General features: G+C 36.5%; 1 protein-coding gene across 2 annotated transcripts in view; it reads right to left on the bottom strand.

The window, feature by feature from the left end:
- The window catches only part of TEX10 (testis expressed 10), a 64,480-nt gene that overhangs the window by 40,298 nt on the left and 9,157 nt on the right, over window positions 1-15,025 (bottom strand). For both annotated transcript variants that reach the window (XM_068936345.1, XM_068936346.1), the window contains exons 5-8: window positions 12,474-12,717; window positions 9,716-9,828; window positions 6,578-6,816; window positions 3,905-4,040 (exon numbers count right to left, since the gene is read on the bottom strand). In XM_068936345.1, coding sequence (XP_068792446.1) covers window positions 3,905-4,040; window positions 6,578-6,816; window positions 9,716-9,828; window positions 12,474-12,717 — 732 coding nt within the window. The remainder of the gene's footprint in view (window positions 1-3,904; window positions 4,041-6,577; window positions 6,817-9,715; window positions 9,829-12,473; window positions 12,718-15,025) is intronic.

Below are 15,025 nucleotides of genomic sequence, written 5' to 3'. Positions count from 1 at the left end.
ATTCAAAATTACACCAAAAACTTTAGCAACAAAAAGAAATGATTACTTTTAATAGCTACAAGCCATACTGAGCTAATACAGCCATTTATTTGCCCCCGAACACCAATGCGGCGCTGATGTTCACTAAGAGCAGAAAATAAGCATTAAGGGACAACTGGGAAAATAACTTGAGTTCAATTTACAGGATTAGCAGTTAGAGAAGGAAATCTGACATAAAAGTCAGAATGAACAAACAAGAAAAGTCAAGAGATGAACTTTCTATAGCGACTTTTTAAAGCAGAACTACACTTCAACCTCTTTTCTTCATAATTTACCAGTTGCACCACAAGGTGATGTGTACAGCTCCACGGAACTAATAATTTGCTCCTGTCAAAACCAGACACAGCATTACACATATGGCCTCACTAGTACTGAGCAAAGGCAGGTATGAATTCTTGCTCTTCTGCTGGCCACGCTTTTCCTAACGTAGCTCAGGGTGGTTTGCCTTATTCAGGAGGCAAATGCACTGATAATTCATACTCAGGCTGACATCTACTGCAACCCCCAGCTCCTTTTAGCATTGCTGTTTGCTTAAAAGAACTGATGCACAGGCTTATTCTGCCCCAGATGCAGAACTTCAGAATGTACTTATTGAAACTTCATACAGTTTCTCTTGGCCAATCTCAAGTTTCAGTAAGTCTCTCTGAGTTGAAGCTCTACCCATCAGCACATCATCCACTCCCTCTATCTTAGCACTATCTATAAATTTGCTGAGCACACATTTTTTCATGACTCAGGCCACGGACAAAGATACTGCAGAACACTAGCCTCAGCATCAGCCCTTCACACACTCGTTACTGGACGCCAAGCAGATGCCAAGTCATTGATCAGCACCGTTTGATCCTAGTCAACTTTCAACACATTTTCAGTCTGTCTAGCTAGCCCCAAATTCCTCAGCTTCAAATTGAGAATTCTGTGAAACACAGCATCAGAAAATACAGTTTGTTAGGCAAGGTTATGTCCAACACTCTCCTCTTATCCACCCAGCCAGTCATTCATCACAGAAGGCAATCATGTTGGTAAAGCATGATTTGCTTCTATACCCATACTAACTCGTTCCTGATTGCCTTCTTGTCCTCTGTGCATTTGGAAATAGATTCCAAGAGGAAGGGCTGCACAGTCTCTCCAGGGACTGAGATAAAGCTGATCAGCCTAAAGTCCCTCATATCCTCTTTTCTTTAAGATGGGTTAACACTAGTTTTTTTCCAGGTGTAAAGAACTGCCTCCAATAGCCATGTCTTTTGAGTGACAAGCAATAGCCTTACCTTCACACCAGCTAACTTTTTCAGCACCTTCAGGTATACCCTGCATACACATCTGGCCCACAAATTTCAGCACACCTAGCCAATAAAACTTCACTTTCTAAATGTAAACAGCTTTTTTTTTTTCCTCTTAATGAAAGAAAAAGTGAAGGTTCTAAAATACACTGAAGCAGACAGAAAATCACTTATGCAAAGCTCAGATTCCTGGTTTAAATGAGAGTAAGAAGCCACCTAAAGTCTCCCAAGGATACATTTTATCCTAAGATCCACATCTTAGTGATATGCATATAAGATTTTACTGCTACACCCATATCAATTCCGCTCCACATCATCCTCCTCTGTTCTGGAAAGCTATCACAAAGCCCCATGCTGTTTGATTATAAGAAACCTTCTTCTAGTTTCCAGCTAAAAGTAGAGGTAGTCAATTTCTTCACGTATACTTTAAACAGCTGTGACAACAGCCCTTTTAAGATCTTATTTGTCCTCCTGGAATGCCTATCCTTCTCTATTGACTTTACCCAAAGCATCAGGCAACCATACCTCTGATGTGCATCACCTAATTTAAACACAAGTGGGAGGAATCCAGTGTTCAAGCTCGTCCTGCAGCTCTTACAGTTTGGGTTTTCTTGGGCATAACAACAAACAAGGTCACCTGAATGAGGTATCAAATGGCCTTGTTCAAAGATAGTAATACTTCCATACAGCTACTGCGACAGCTTGTTACCTCTAAAAATTAAACTCCCTTTTTTAACCACCTTACCACACAAGCAACACACAGATGGAAAAAGAGTAATCAGAGGATGACCATTTACAATGGACTGGCTAAAGTTTACAGTAAAAAACAAACAAACAAAAAAAAAACTGTTAGTTGCTAAGTGTACATAACTTTTTTGTAGAGCTACCCCTCTTCCTATTTCTATTATACTGTTCCTTCAGATCATCCAGTTCTCCTGTTTTACTTCTATCTTACATTGTTCAGAAAATGCTTCTGAACTATATATTACCAAAAAGTTTATATTAGGGTGTTCCTACAGAGCGGACTTCAAGCCAGACTAGCAGGCAAGTAGAAGATCAGAATCTGGAAAGACCCATGGTCAGAGCTGGATCCCCGATAAAAGGGGTCCAGGGTCCAGACAAGAATTCTGGATAGGCTTATGTTCTGCTCTAGAGTTTGAGGGACCTGCAGATGTGAGTGTGTTTTATGAATGAAGGGAGTTTATATATTCCACTAGTGAATTTCATACCTAACGAGTCAGAGAAGAGGAACAGGGTCAGGCCTTCTGTGTTGTCCAGGTTTACATAAGGACTGGTAAAAGCACTGTTTTCTGTCTGTGTTGATCGTCTATGTTGATCTGCGTGGCCAGCCATGTCCATACTACCCATGCACACATCCATGTGCTTGTGTGTGTACCTCTGCAACACGCGCTCAGCAGCAGTCTGCGTTTGGCAGACTGTGAGAGTCTTAGAATCCTCAGGATGCCGATTTCCTTAGTGCTATTTTTACATAACTGCCATTAGCAGTAATAATTTCTCAGGGAGCACCATGCCAAATAATTCACCACAGTCCACATTTACCTCGTATTTATATCTGCTGTCTCCTCAAAGAGGAGAATAATCAGACTTCCATTGTATCTCACTACATATTCCCATTCTCTAATAGCTATGCCATTTTTAAATCTAAATCCAAATTATATTACCTACCTTCACAGGTAACAAAGTTCTTACTACTTGCATTTTCACATGCTAGCTCTCTCAAGCCTCTGCAATGAAATTTACCCAGTCCTCCTCTTTTGAACTAATTTGACAGCATTCAATTCAGTTTTGTTTCCAGCACTAATGTTTTGTTTCCATATCTGAGGTTGTTCTTTCTCACTTCTCAGGGGAGGTAGGGTTGATGAAGATTGGTCGGTATTTAAGAATTTTACATAGTTGGAACCAGATGACTTGGCTGAAAAGTATCTTCCGGAAAACTTAAGACTTGGAAACAGTTTTGACAGATCTTAGAATGAAAATTTACAGATAGCATAAAAATATAGAGAATGATCTTCTCTTACCTAAAAGAAGTCAGGTATCTAATAGAAGCATGAAACTGGGAACCCGAAAGGACAAGAACATGTCTCCTTAAGCCTTTAGAGTCACATATCCAAAATAATAGAAGCAGGATAGTTTTCTTAAGTTGTTAAACATAAGAGGCTAGCTGTGTACTAACAGAACCACCAAGCCCACAAGTCCATGATTTCAGTTTGGAGGAATGACATGCTGCATAGCTATAGCTGCACAATGCTGAGACATCTGGGAAGGACAATCGCACAATTATAACAATAAGCTTGCAGCAATATACTTCAATTTAAAACTGTAAATCATTAAGATTTAACTAGTCAGTGCTTATGTAAGAAAAAAAAAAAAACACATCTAAGCATCTCTCTCAGTCTCAAATACCTCACACAGAACCTAAATTTCAGAACCTTCAAATTTTCAGTGACACAACTGATACACCAGTTTCCACAACAAAGTTTTAGAACATCTAGTAGAAATTCAGTATTCAAGACTTTGGAAATAAACATGTAATGTTGAAATGAAAAATAAAACATACAGGTTTTTACCTGATTCTTTGAGCTCTCAAATCTTCCTTTTGGTAAACTCTGCTAAAAAATTTCAAAAGTAATGTACGAACAGGAAAGAGAAGATTCCTTTGCTGGTACAGTGTATACACTGCTTTTATCAAGGGTTCTGTTGCCACTAGAAAGAAAATACACAAAAAACCCTGAAGTTTAAGAAGTGCTTTTTATCTTCTGATTATATACATACATGTGCACAAACACACACACAGAGGGGACTATAATCTATACCTGCACCTATCTAGAGTTATCTCCACAGGGAAGTATGAAAACATTTTGAAATAACTACTAGATAAACTTCTAAATCAAAACAACACATTTCTGTGCAGCTTATTAAAGAACTACACAAATGAATAAAGAGACAACAAGATAGTGTTTGCAAGTAAAGCAGATCCTATTTGAATTGTTTTGTATGAACATAAGTTTAAAAACAGAAGCAATTTTAAAAGGTGTTATTAAAAAGCAGTATTTACAAGGTCCACATTGTATGGCCTTCCAAAACGTAACCAATGTCCTCAAGTTTAACCTGTTTAAATGGGCACATGGTAACATTCCTCCTCTTCTGAAGTGACTGTGTGTGCTCTCTTTGTTACTTGAAGAAAAGTTACCAAAATTACAACTAGCAGGTAAGCTGCTGCTACAGTCATACCTAGGAGAAATAAGAAGGAAACAGGCCTTGCTAACTACAGAGAGCAAATAGAGATGGAGAGGAATCTTCAGCGTTTACAACTCAAAGCTCTTCTAGACAGCTAGAATAAATGGTGGATACGTGCATTTCACCTCAGGAAAAAAAATAAAAACAAAACAAAAAACAAAAAGAGAAAAAACCACACACAAAAGAGACAATGTTGAAAAAAAAGGCCTGGAAAAACATGACCATACTCAGAAGGCACAATGCTCAGGAGGTTGACTATGGTTTTATTTAATTCTCTATTTTGATTTCCACTCTGTTATAAGAAATTTTATTTTAGTGGCTTTTTTTTTTTTTCCTCCTTCAGAAGAGAATGTAAAAGAAAAAAGCTTTCCCTTGCAGGCCCTCAATTTAAAATATGTTTTAACATAAGAGTTTTATCTTGGGTAAGAACTAATTTTTGCAATATCACAGTAGACTATCATACACAACACAATTCAGAATTTCTAGAGCACCATCAAACTTGACAAAAAGAAGAAAAAAAAAAGCTTCCTTTATATTTCCTCTACATCCAGAAAATGAAGTTTGAGCCAACATCTTCTCAGGTTTTAGTACTATATAAGGATTACGTTGAAGGGTTGAGATAGATTTTTCACACAGAGATGCAGATTCCAAGATAAACAAAATGGTTTCCTATTTGCAATGAAATTCCTAAATTTCAGCAGAATCAGGGGACAGATCCACACGTATCCAGCTTGCAGAAGTTCACTGAAGCTTTTTTAAGCTCATTTGGTTTACCTTCTCCATTCCTGAGGAAACTTACTGCACTAAAACGGCCACTTTGCTGAGAAAAGACTAGATATTCCCCTTTATCCACCAAAAGTCTGGTAGACTAAGCAAAATGAATGTTTCACTACTAGGAAGAGTGCGGTGTCTGATTTAACAGTTTAACAATTGTTGGGAAAGTGCTCTCCTGAGTAGATACTCTTCTGCTTTAGCTCAGTTGATGAGACAGTCCAGAGTCAGAGATGCATCTATTATTTGCCTTCAGTAGGAAGCTAACTTTGGAATATAGGTAGGAATGATTAGTTATTATCTTTGTTGTCAGGGAAACAGGAACAGATGGATCCCTAATTAAAAGGGACTTGGAAGGAGATATCATACTAACTGCCGAAACGTATTTGAAGGATCATTTGACATCTTTTTATCTTACAATACAGTGAAATCTGCCACCAAGGGCGGAGCACTTTCTATAGACTGCACTTGGCTACTCAGCTGTGGAATTCACTTCTACCAGACCGGCAAAACACAACAAATCCCTGCCACCTTTAGACTTCCCGGAAAATTGCTTTCTTAAAGATGACCTACATAATAACTGAGTAGACATGTCAAGCAAGGTTTTATCTGCAACACAATCAAGCAGTACTTGAAAAGTCACACAAAAACAAAACCAATGAACCTGTACTCGTCCTACAAGTCACAACTGGAAATTTGTTTTCCCTAAAGAACTCAAATCAAACATCTCGGAAAATATACTCCAGCAGCTTTCATCAGCACTATCTTGGCATTTCATGTCATCATAGAACTAGAATGGTCAGACATTACTGATGTAATGCATTACACAAGCTGCATTAGTGATTTAAAATTAGGACTGGAATATTAAAATACAATTAGTAGTCGAGTAGTAGTAAGATGTCGAGTTACATGATTCCCCCTCCGCCCCAGAAAAGAAAACTCTTTGCCTTCTTATACGTAACAGCTTCTTAAAAGGTAAAAAGAAAAACAGGTTCAGAAATATACTGCTACTTTGCATATCAACAGTACGAATCTAACAGCATTCCTAAAAAATCAAGCAATTTTCAATGCCAAGTGCAAGGATATAACCATGAAATTCAGTTTACCTCTACAGACAAAATACATTATGAAGTAACTGAAGATATAAGATAAAGTGACCTGAAAATGCCAGAATAACTCAAGCTCTTTGACAGAGTGTATATTTGGCTCTTTAGAAACTATTCACATCTTACCTTTGTTTTGCTGTATTTGCATCAGTCTCCAAGTCACACCAAGCAATCTGTTCACCTGTTTGCTATTCAACCTGCTGCCATCCTGAAGAGTATCTGTCACAAATTTCCTTATCATATCTAGCCAACCAGAATCTGCCTGCAGTGTTGAAGCACTTGCCAGTGAAACCATTATGTCACATAAGGTCAAGTTCAGTAAAAGATGGTCTACATTGTTTGAGGATGCCATGCAATACTTGTTGCTAAGGAAAATAAAAGAGAAATTTTTAAATGATACTTTATACTTCTAATACATTGCTACTTTGGTAGAAATTACACTATATAGAAGAATTTTTAATTTATTTTGTAAGGTTTTCGGCACAGGGAAGGGAAAAGAATATGCTTCATTAACGAAAATCAGGAAATCAGACCCATCTCTGCAAAATCATCAGTAAACTTTTATACATTGCCAAATGTTGTGATTAGAACTTAATTAAGAGCGATTAAGGGATTAGAATAGAGACAAATTTTCAGGGTTTTGCACATGAAAAAATGCTAAAGTCATTTTGCGTTACTAAAACATCCTCTGGTTTGCTTTTAGGTCGTTTAGTCCTTAAAATCAATTTTTTAAAATTATGCATACTATTTCAAATTAGGAAATTAGAGTTTCATTCAGTAAACAGAACATTTTTTGCTGTTTCCAAAACAAAGCATTACATTCTGAAACCGATTTAGTATTTTGAACCTGTATTTCCCCTCTTTCTTTGCCCAAAATTATTTAATGATGTCGAAACTGGTGAAAGATTTCCAGCACTAGTACTCATATCTGCGGCAATACTTTTGCTATTCAATTTATGTTTTAAACTAAACTATTTACGATAGTATTAGGCTATCCTTCATAAACCACCATGACAACTTCTTGTTCTACCAACAAGATGTTTAGTTACGGACCAGAAATCTCTGCACACATGGCAAGCTTCCAGGTTATTCCTCAAGATGTGGGAACTTCTCATGTTTGTAACGGGAGCAACAACAGAAGTTCTAAATTGCATCCCTCTGGCTGGTTACTCCTGTTTGACATTCCTGCCCTGGCCTAGCAGCACTTCCAGGTGACTCAACTAGGAAAAGGAACTCCAGTAAACAGCTTCAACTGCATACTCTACAGAAGTGACTGCTTAGTGTCAGTCTCTCTTTTATCTCTTCTTCCATAAAGAATACTATTTCATGACAACAGGAAGCCCCATGAATGGCAAAGAAATCCAATCATGTGCTTTTTTCTAAAATCATATTGAATCAGAAAACATTTATCAACATCACAATATTCTGCAGCTCCGCCACCCTGCTGCCCTATAGAGGTTTGAAAGGAGCTCTAGTAAAATTAAGGAATACTAAGAGAGGACTCAAGAATGTTTTAGCTTGCCTTCTAATGCTAGAACATGTGCACTTGCTGACTGGTGATCCATAGTGTATTAGGAAAAAAACATTTTTTTTAAACCCACTCATCTACAGAAGGCTGAACATCTGAATACCAACGTTCAGAACATGAAATAGAGCTGTGAAAATGAAATAACAAAAAGCACTTTCACCTACCCTAAGTATAGATACCCTTCAGCTCAATAAAGCCAACTGTTAAAATATGAGCAAATAACTATCAACCTATGGCCATCATGTACAAATGGCCTAAATGCTAATAATATCTTTTTCATATTCAAAATGCGCAAGACACTAAGCGCTATCAGTAGTACCACGATGAATCTCTATAACGTTTTGCAAACAGGAGAAGGAAGGAAAATTTAAAAATGCCAGGCAAGATTTCTAAATACAGGCCTTAAAGCCTACGTATCAGTGAGAAGGGAAAACAAAAGCAACTATTCTTACATTCATGGCATGAAGCTAAGTCTTCAGAAGTCCAAAAGTAATAGTCAAAACAAAAAAATAACCTTGCATATTATTTCTTTAGTATCTATCTAACAATATATTTATTTTAAAATGCAAGAATGGGCACTGTATAGAAGCACAGTGGAGAAGGATTGCTTCAGTCAGGGTGGTATCTGTAAGACATGAAAGATGGCTGAATTGCCTAACTATTAATTCTCTCATTTTCAGTTTAAAGGAAAGAAGCCCAGGTAAAAACCTGAAAAAATAGGACATTTTCTGTTTATGAACTTAACGAATAAGACGTAGTTAAGTGCTCTCGTTTCAGCTAAGAGCTATGCTGTACCTCTGACCTATGTGCCCTTCCAGGAGGAGAAAACACAACTGGAATCATCGAACAGGATTTCAACTACAAATAAACTCGCACCACTGAGGGCCCTTAGTAAAGAAAGAGGTTCCACTATTACAAGCTCAACTTGCAATGATGCAGTTGGCAGGTATTTGAAACCAAGGTAGACACTCAATGATTCATACCGCATATATGCTAGTGCTTCACATGGACTTGCAACGGTAGACAAGGACTCCAGAAGAGACCTTGTGTGAATACTGTCTCACACCTGGAATTCCAAACCAGCACCTTCCTGGGAGCTGAGAGGGGATACAATCTGCTACTAGCCTGTACCAGAACAAAATTCATGCACTTATACCCTGCCAGCTCAATAGGAAAGAGGAACGCAACGGTTTGGCTTCTCCTCTACCAGTACTGACTGGCCATGAAGAATAGGCACAACATGACTAATCCTCCCTCCTAGCTGTCCCTCTACTATAACTACAGAAGAGCAGATGAAGGTGAAGAAACAGGCTTTAATATTTTATTTCGACGTAGTTTTGCAGTCAGCTAAAGAAAGCATCCAGAAACATCAAAACAATCAGAGTATCACAAATCACCAATAAGTAATAGGCAAAATAAGCTAAAAAACAACATTCCAGATCAAGTGTTCAATAAAATACTTTCATTTCTCTTGGACAGCATTTTGATTTCTACTGCAAGATATTCAGAGGACTTCCAATATGATACTTCTAAAAAGTAGAATCAAAACTTAATTCACTAACACTATCATCATGTAAGAACTTCTCTACAGATTTTAAAGAACGCACAATAAAAAACAAACAGTTCTCTCTTTAACATTAAAGACCTAATACTGGATAAGGCATCTGGCTCATACACACAAAATAAGTGAGATAGTGAAATGAAAAGCTGTAATATAACACTGATTTTAGTCTTACCCTTTGCATGAATCTTTCTTTTTGTGCTTGACTGTTTCTTGTAAAGAATAAGGAAAATGACGCATGAAGTGATGCTTGAAATCAACAAGGTAATTCATTCGAAGCCATAGTTCCTATTAAGAAAAGCAGATGATAAACAGAAAACATAGGAGTAAATTAAATGAAATACATCAGTGTAATCCTCTTCTAAAATCCACTATTGGAATTAACAGAAAACAGAAGTTTCAGCTTCTCTGTGCAAGTTTTCACATGTATTTTCTTTTAGATGTAATGGTGATGTCCTGTGCACAAACTGAAAGGTCCGCAAGACAAGGGAGTACAATTATGATATAAAACAAGACGGAGGGATAACATTTAATCCAAACTGGACCAGTACATTTTCTTAGCACATATCAATGTGGATATAATGGTAAATCAATTATAGATATGAACTGAAAGTGCTTTTACATTAATTCATCAGAGTACTTAAAATTAGAGTAATTAGAGTAAACCTTATTAGGATTGACTGTCCTGAATTTTCCATGAAAAAATAACCTGACACTGCCTTCATCCTTCCTACCATTTACATCCTTGTAGCTCAAAGCCCACTGACAAAATATTTTCTAGTATAATTTTTTTTTTCTTTGAATTTTACACTCACACTCTTTGGCAAACTGCCCAGCAGCACCCGTCAGCAAAAAAAGCCTGCACTGCTATCAAGTTGGTCATGAAGAATAATTTTTTTTGACATTCTCATGCATTAAAAAAGAGAATATCCATTAAACTATTTCAATTATTATGTGACCACTAACTATATTCAGAATCATTTTCCAAAATGTCTCTATTAATTCCTTTGACCTTAAGAAACTGTTTCTCAAAATGCCATACTGAGCAAAGACTATTTAATAAGCAAAACTTCCACTTTCAAACTGAGTCATTTGAATGCACGTAATATATAAGGACAACTAAAGAACAGACAAGATGAAATTATGAAATGCAATCTCCTCAAAAAAGTTTTGAATACATTTGGAAAAATTTCATGACAGAAGGTCATATCACAATCGTTTGTGCCTAAAATGGGTTTTTAATGGTTGCCCATCACCATCACATCCCCATACCTACCACAAGAATAGTATCATTGCAAAAGAAAGCTGTAATGTATTGACTGCCAAAAAAATAGAAAGTAGCTTAACATTTTGATGTGATTACGGATTCTTTAACTAGCATGTAGTACTATAAATACAAAAATTAGCATACTTAACATAATGACAATTTCTGCAAATTTGATCTGCATTTTTTTTAATTGGTAGCTTTATTACAATATTAGAATAAAACTAAAAACTGTTAATTGAAGTTAAAGTTATTTTCAGTCATATATATATACATCTGAAATGGGTTTTCAAGTCATTACAAATGACTATCAAGTCCTTTGTCAAAAACGGCTCACAACAGCAGGATGCATAATAGTGTCACGGCGGTTCAAAATCAGTTTGATTTTCAAGTTCTCAGTACGGTGAAAAATTTTATATGGAACATAGTGCAGGGTGTTATGGTGTTATATATGTACACACATACACATGTATACACATATGTGCACACAGTGTCCAACTTTTCAATCAACAAAGGCCACACCACCCCTTGCAAAGATACTCAAGGGCCATATATGATGAATCCTGTTCATCACACAATCAAAATATAGCCAAGCCCTGTCACAAAAGCAGCTCACATCTCCACTCAGGAGCATTCCTTTCATGTGACCAAAAGACAGGCACTGTATGGCTAGGGGCAGCAGCTCTGCAGATACCCAAAGAAAAGGCTAGCAGACAGCAGGCTGCCACAGGGTGTTTACCAGGCTAACAGCCTGCTTTCTGCTCGCTTCCAAGAAGGTCAAAAAAGAAAGGGTGAACAGGAAAAGGAGTACAGTTTAAGTGCTTTGCTCAGATATGCTAAATTCACCCCTCAGACTGTATACGCTTGATAACTGGTGTAACATATTGATTAAGCAAATATTTTGCATAATTATTACTCTATACATAAATTTTGTGAAAGCTATAAACTTTAATTATACCAATCCAACTTAGATACATTCCTCTGTTAATGATTCAGGCAAAGGGGAAAAACAATAGTTTTTTCTATTTGCAAACCTTTGGAAGACCAGGAAAAGATGTCATGGGGGAAAAAAAAAAAAAGGAAAAAAGTAATCTGTCAATAAATTTCAAGATTGCTTTTCAAATTGAGGTTTTGATTCAATGGCTTCAAATCCTAACATAACAACGTAGATTCTACAAAGCAGTTACAGGATATCATACTACATTTGTTCCTTACCTTTCCAAGATCTTGGATTTAGGGTTTGGGTGTTTTTCTTCACCTGTAAAACTTTTCAACTCATAAAAACAAGGAAGAAACACCTCCATACCACACTTTCTCCAATTTTATATTCTATAGGGTATCTAGGAGCTAGACATTCTCAGAGCATGCTCCTCTTCTCCAAAACCTCTTTTAGTCTCAAAAGTTTTCGTGCTGCAGCATGCCAAAAATGCCCGGAGCCTATTGATGAACTGGCAGCTCAGCTCAGTACATGCTTTTGTAGGTGAAAAGAATTTTTTTTTTTTCCCCCCAAAACCCACACTTGTATTTTACTCAAAACCTATGCTAGCTTTTTCCTCTCTGTTACTAAAACACTTCCACTATCTCCTTCACACCCATCAACAAATCACTAATTTCTGACCAAAACAAAAATGAACTCCCATAATTATTCCAAGGATCACTTCTCCCTTACCATTTTGTATGTTTCATCGTGCCGCTTTGTGAGTTTCCACAATAAATGTATTATACTAAGCACTTGCTGCATAAGCTGCTGAGAATCTGATTCCAAAAGATTTCCAAGGATAGGAGCTGATTGTGCAGGAGATGCTTCAATCCAGCACTCAATCAATAACGGAATTATTATCTCAATAAAACTTTTTAAGTTTTCAGCAGAGGACAGGCCTTTTTCTGCGCTGTCCATTATACTTGCCAGAGACCTAAATGACAAAAGCAGGAAGAAGGGGGAAAAAAAAAAGAAAAAGAGATAAAGGGCACACCATTAAAAACAGATAATACCAAAAAGTAGTACCTTTTTTTTAAATACATTAAAATTTACTTGCTTTCTTGCTGTATATTTTTTATAAGGAAAAACAGGAATTAAAAACAACTGTAATAACCCTGCTCCCAAGTCTCCCTGCACGTTTGTGTGCTTCTAAAACGTCTTAGATTTCACTCCTCTCCCCATTATTAAATGTAAAGTCTACACAAATGGAGAAATATTATGATTTGTATTATCATATTGCCTTCAAACAACAGACAAGACTTCACTGTGCTCAGCACAACACAATAAATAAGTTTTACATAAGATTCAAGCTCCATGAAGAAAAGAAACATAATGAAAGTGACTACAAAGTACTGTCAAACGCATGAGGTTTATTAGAGACAGTCAATGATCTCCAGCTATATTATCATATTAAAAAAAATTCTGCAAAAATGTAACTTGTTCCTATTTTGATGATTTAGTTTTAATACTCTTGGAGAGAAAACTGGTGGAAAATTCTTGAAATAGTCTGATTGCAAAGTTAAAAAAAATACTGGAGAAATTGTGAGTTATACTTTAAACTAAACTAAATGAATATACATCTTCCAGAAAACAAGAAAATCCAAGACCTTTTTCTCAGAACACTTCGCACTTCTGTCCCAAAAGGACTTATCCAAACAAATGAAAAAAAGTCTGCCCCTGGATAAATTCAGGCAATTGTTGAGGAATTCAGTAACAGCACGTGCTTAAACTGAGACCAAAGCCAGACTTCAAGTGTATGTTTTAAAAAGAAGGTTCCTTAAAGAAAGTAACTCCTGAAGAACTGCTATTTTTTAAGCAAAATAAGCTTTCAAAAGGGTTCCCGGATAACAAAAGAACGGCAAAGCATGTCCAGTTGCTGAGATAGATATTGCCCTAAAGTAAGCAATAACTTCAACTTATGATTTCAGACATCGCGTTCCATGGTAACTTTTTTTTCTAACTCACAGCAAGGAATTACCATCATAAACCTAAATTCCTAGTGTACATGAACTTGATATGCCAGGTCTTCCATAAAACCGCTTTCTGTTCCAGTGATGATCTCTAGAAAGTGATTTCTCTTTACATATACACCCAACACGACTTCTGAAAAAACTGTTTGCTTTCTTTCTACACATAGGCAGAGAAGTTGTTTATAAAAATTTTATTTCACACTAGATTAAAGAGGTCAAGCAGTTTTTCCTGGTCATCCTGTCATTTCCAAATTATCCCATTAGTTATACCATTCTATAAAGCTACATTTCTCATGCTGCTGCAATTATAATATCAGAATAAAGTTTTCTATCTAATTGAAACTGATACCTTATAAAAACTACTAATCCAAAGTGAAGTCAAATGTTAATAACCATAAACCCTAAAGGAAGCAGGGAAAGGACATCTGCAAAGGAATAAACAAAAAGCAGATGGGGCAAGCAATACATGCTTTTTTTCAACATAGGCAAAGTGGGAAAGAGAAGTTGAGATCTCCAGCACAAAACAATAGGACAAGCAGAAACAGTACCCAATCATAAGGGTTAAAAAAAACAAGTTTTCTAAAAGTTTGCTTGTTACTTTCAGTATTTGCTGCACCTAGTAGATATCTTAATTTTTTTTAAATTCAGCACTGATTAACAGCAGCAAAGGATGCGTGAAGCAAACTTGATTTGGCTTAAAGATACAGAAAAGTTGACCGATGACAACTAATTCATACTACGTTTAAGAACGGATTCATCTGCTGTCTGTGGGAATCAATCAATCAAATAGCTGACATGATTGCTCTATGTCCCTTTTATATACACTACAGATAAAGAGGCACTCCAAGGGACAACTGATTGCAACTTAAGACTTTGGATGAACTGTCCACTGAAGACATCAGTTTCTTTCCAAGGCTATGAAGAGAGTTTAGGGTGAACAGCTCTAATTTAGACATTCAACTCTTGGTCATCTACAGACGAGATAGACATCTTTCCCATCTTCCAGTTAAAACCATAATGAATCCTACCAAGCCACAGGACAAGTAAGTTGACATTAAGACCTAGAAGTTCACTGAACAAGTTACTGTCCTGTAAATAAATGTAAATGCCATGACAAGATTACACACTCAGTTGAGATTCTGAAGTGTGAGTAATTGGCTAAAGTAGTATTTTTTAAATCATTTCTCTGAAAATACCACCTAACTCACAGCAGTGCTCTGGAATTAGACCAATCTATTTCTGGAATATGAAAAAAAAGTCACCGCATTAAGC

This window comes from Struthio camelus, chromosome 2, assembly GCF_040807025.1.
Source record: "Struthio camelus isolate bStrCam1 chromosome 2, bStrCam1.hap1, whole genome shotgun sequence".
In the NCBI taxonomy this organism is placed as follows: Eukaryota; Metazoa; Chordata; class Aves; order Struthioniformes; family Struthionidae; genus Struthio; species Struthio camelus.
Note: the sequence above shows the minus strand (reverse complement) of the source record. Positions and strands in the feature narration are given on the sequence as shown.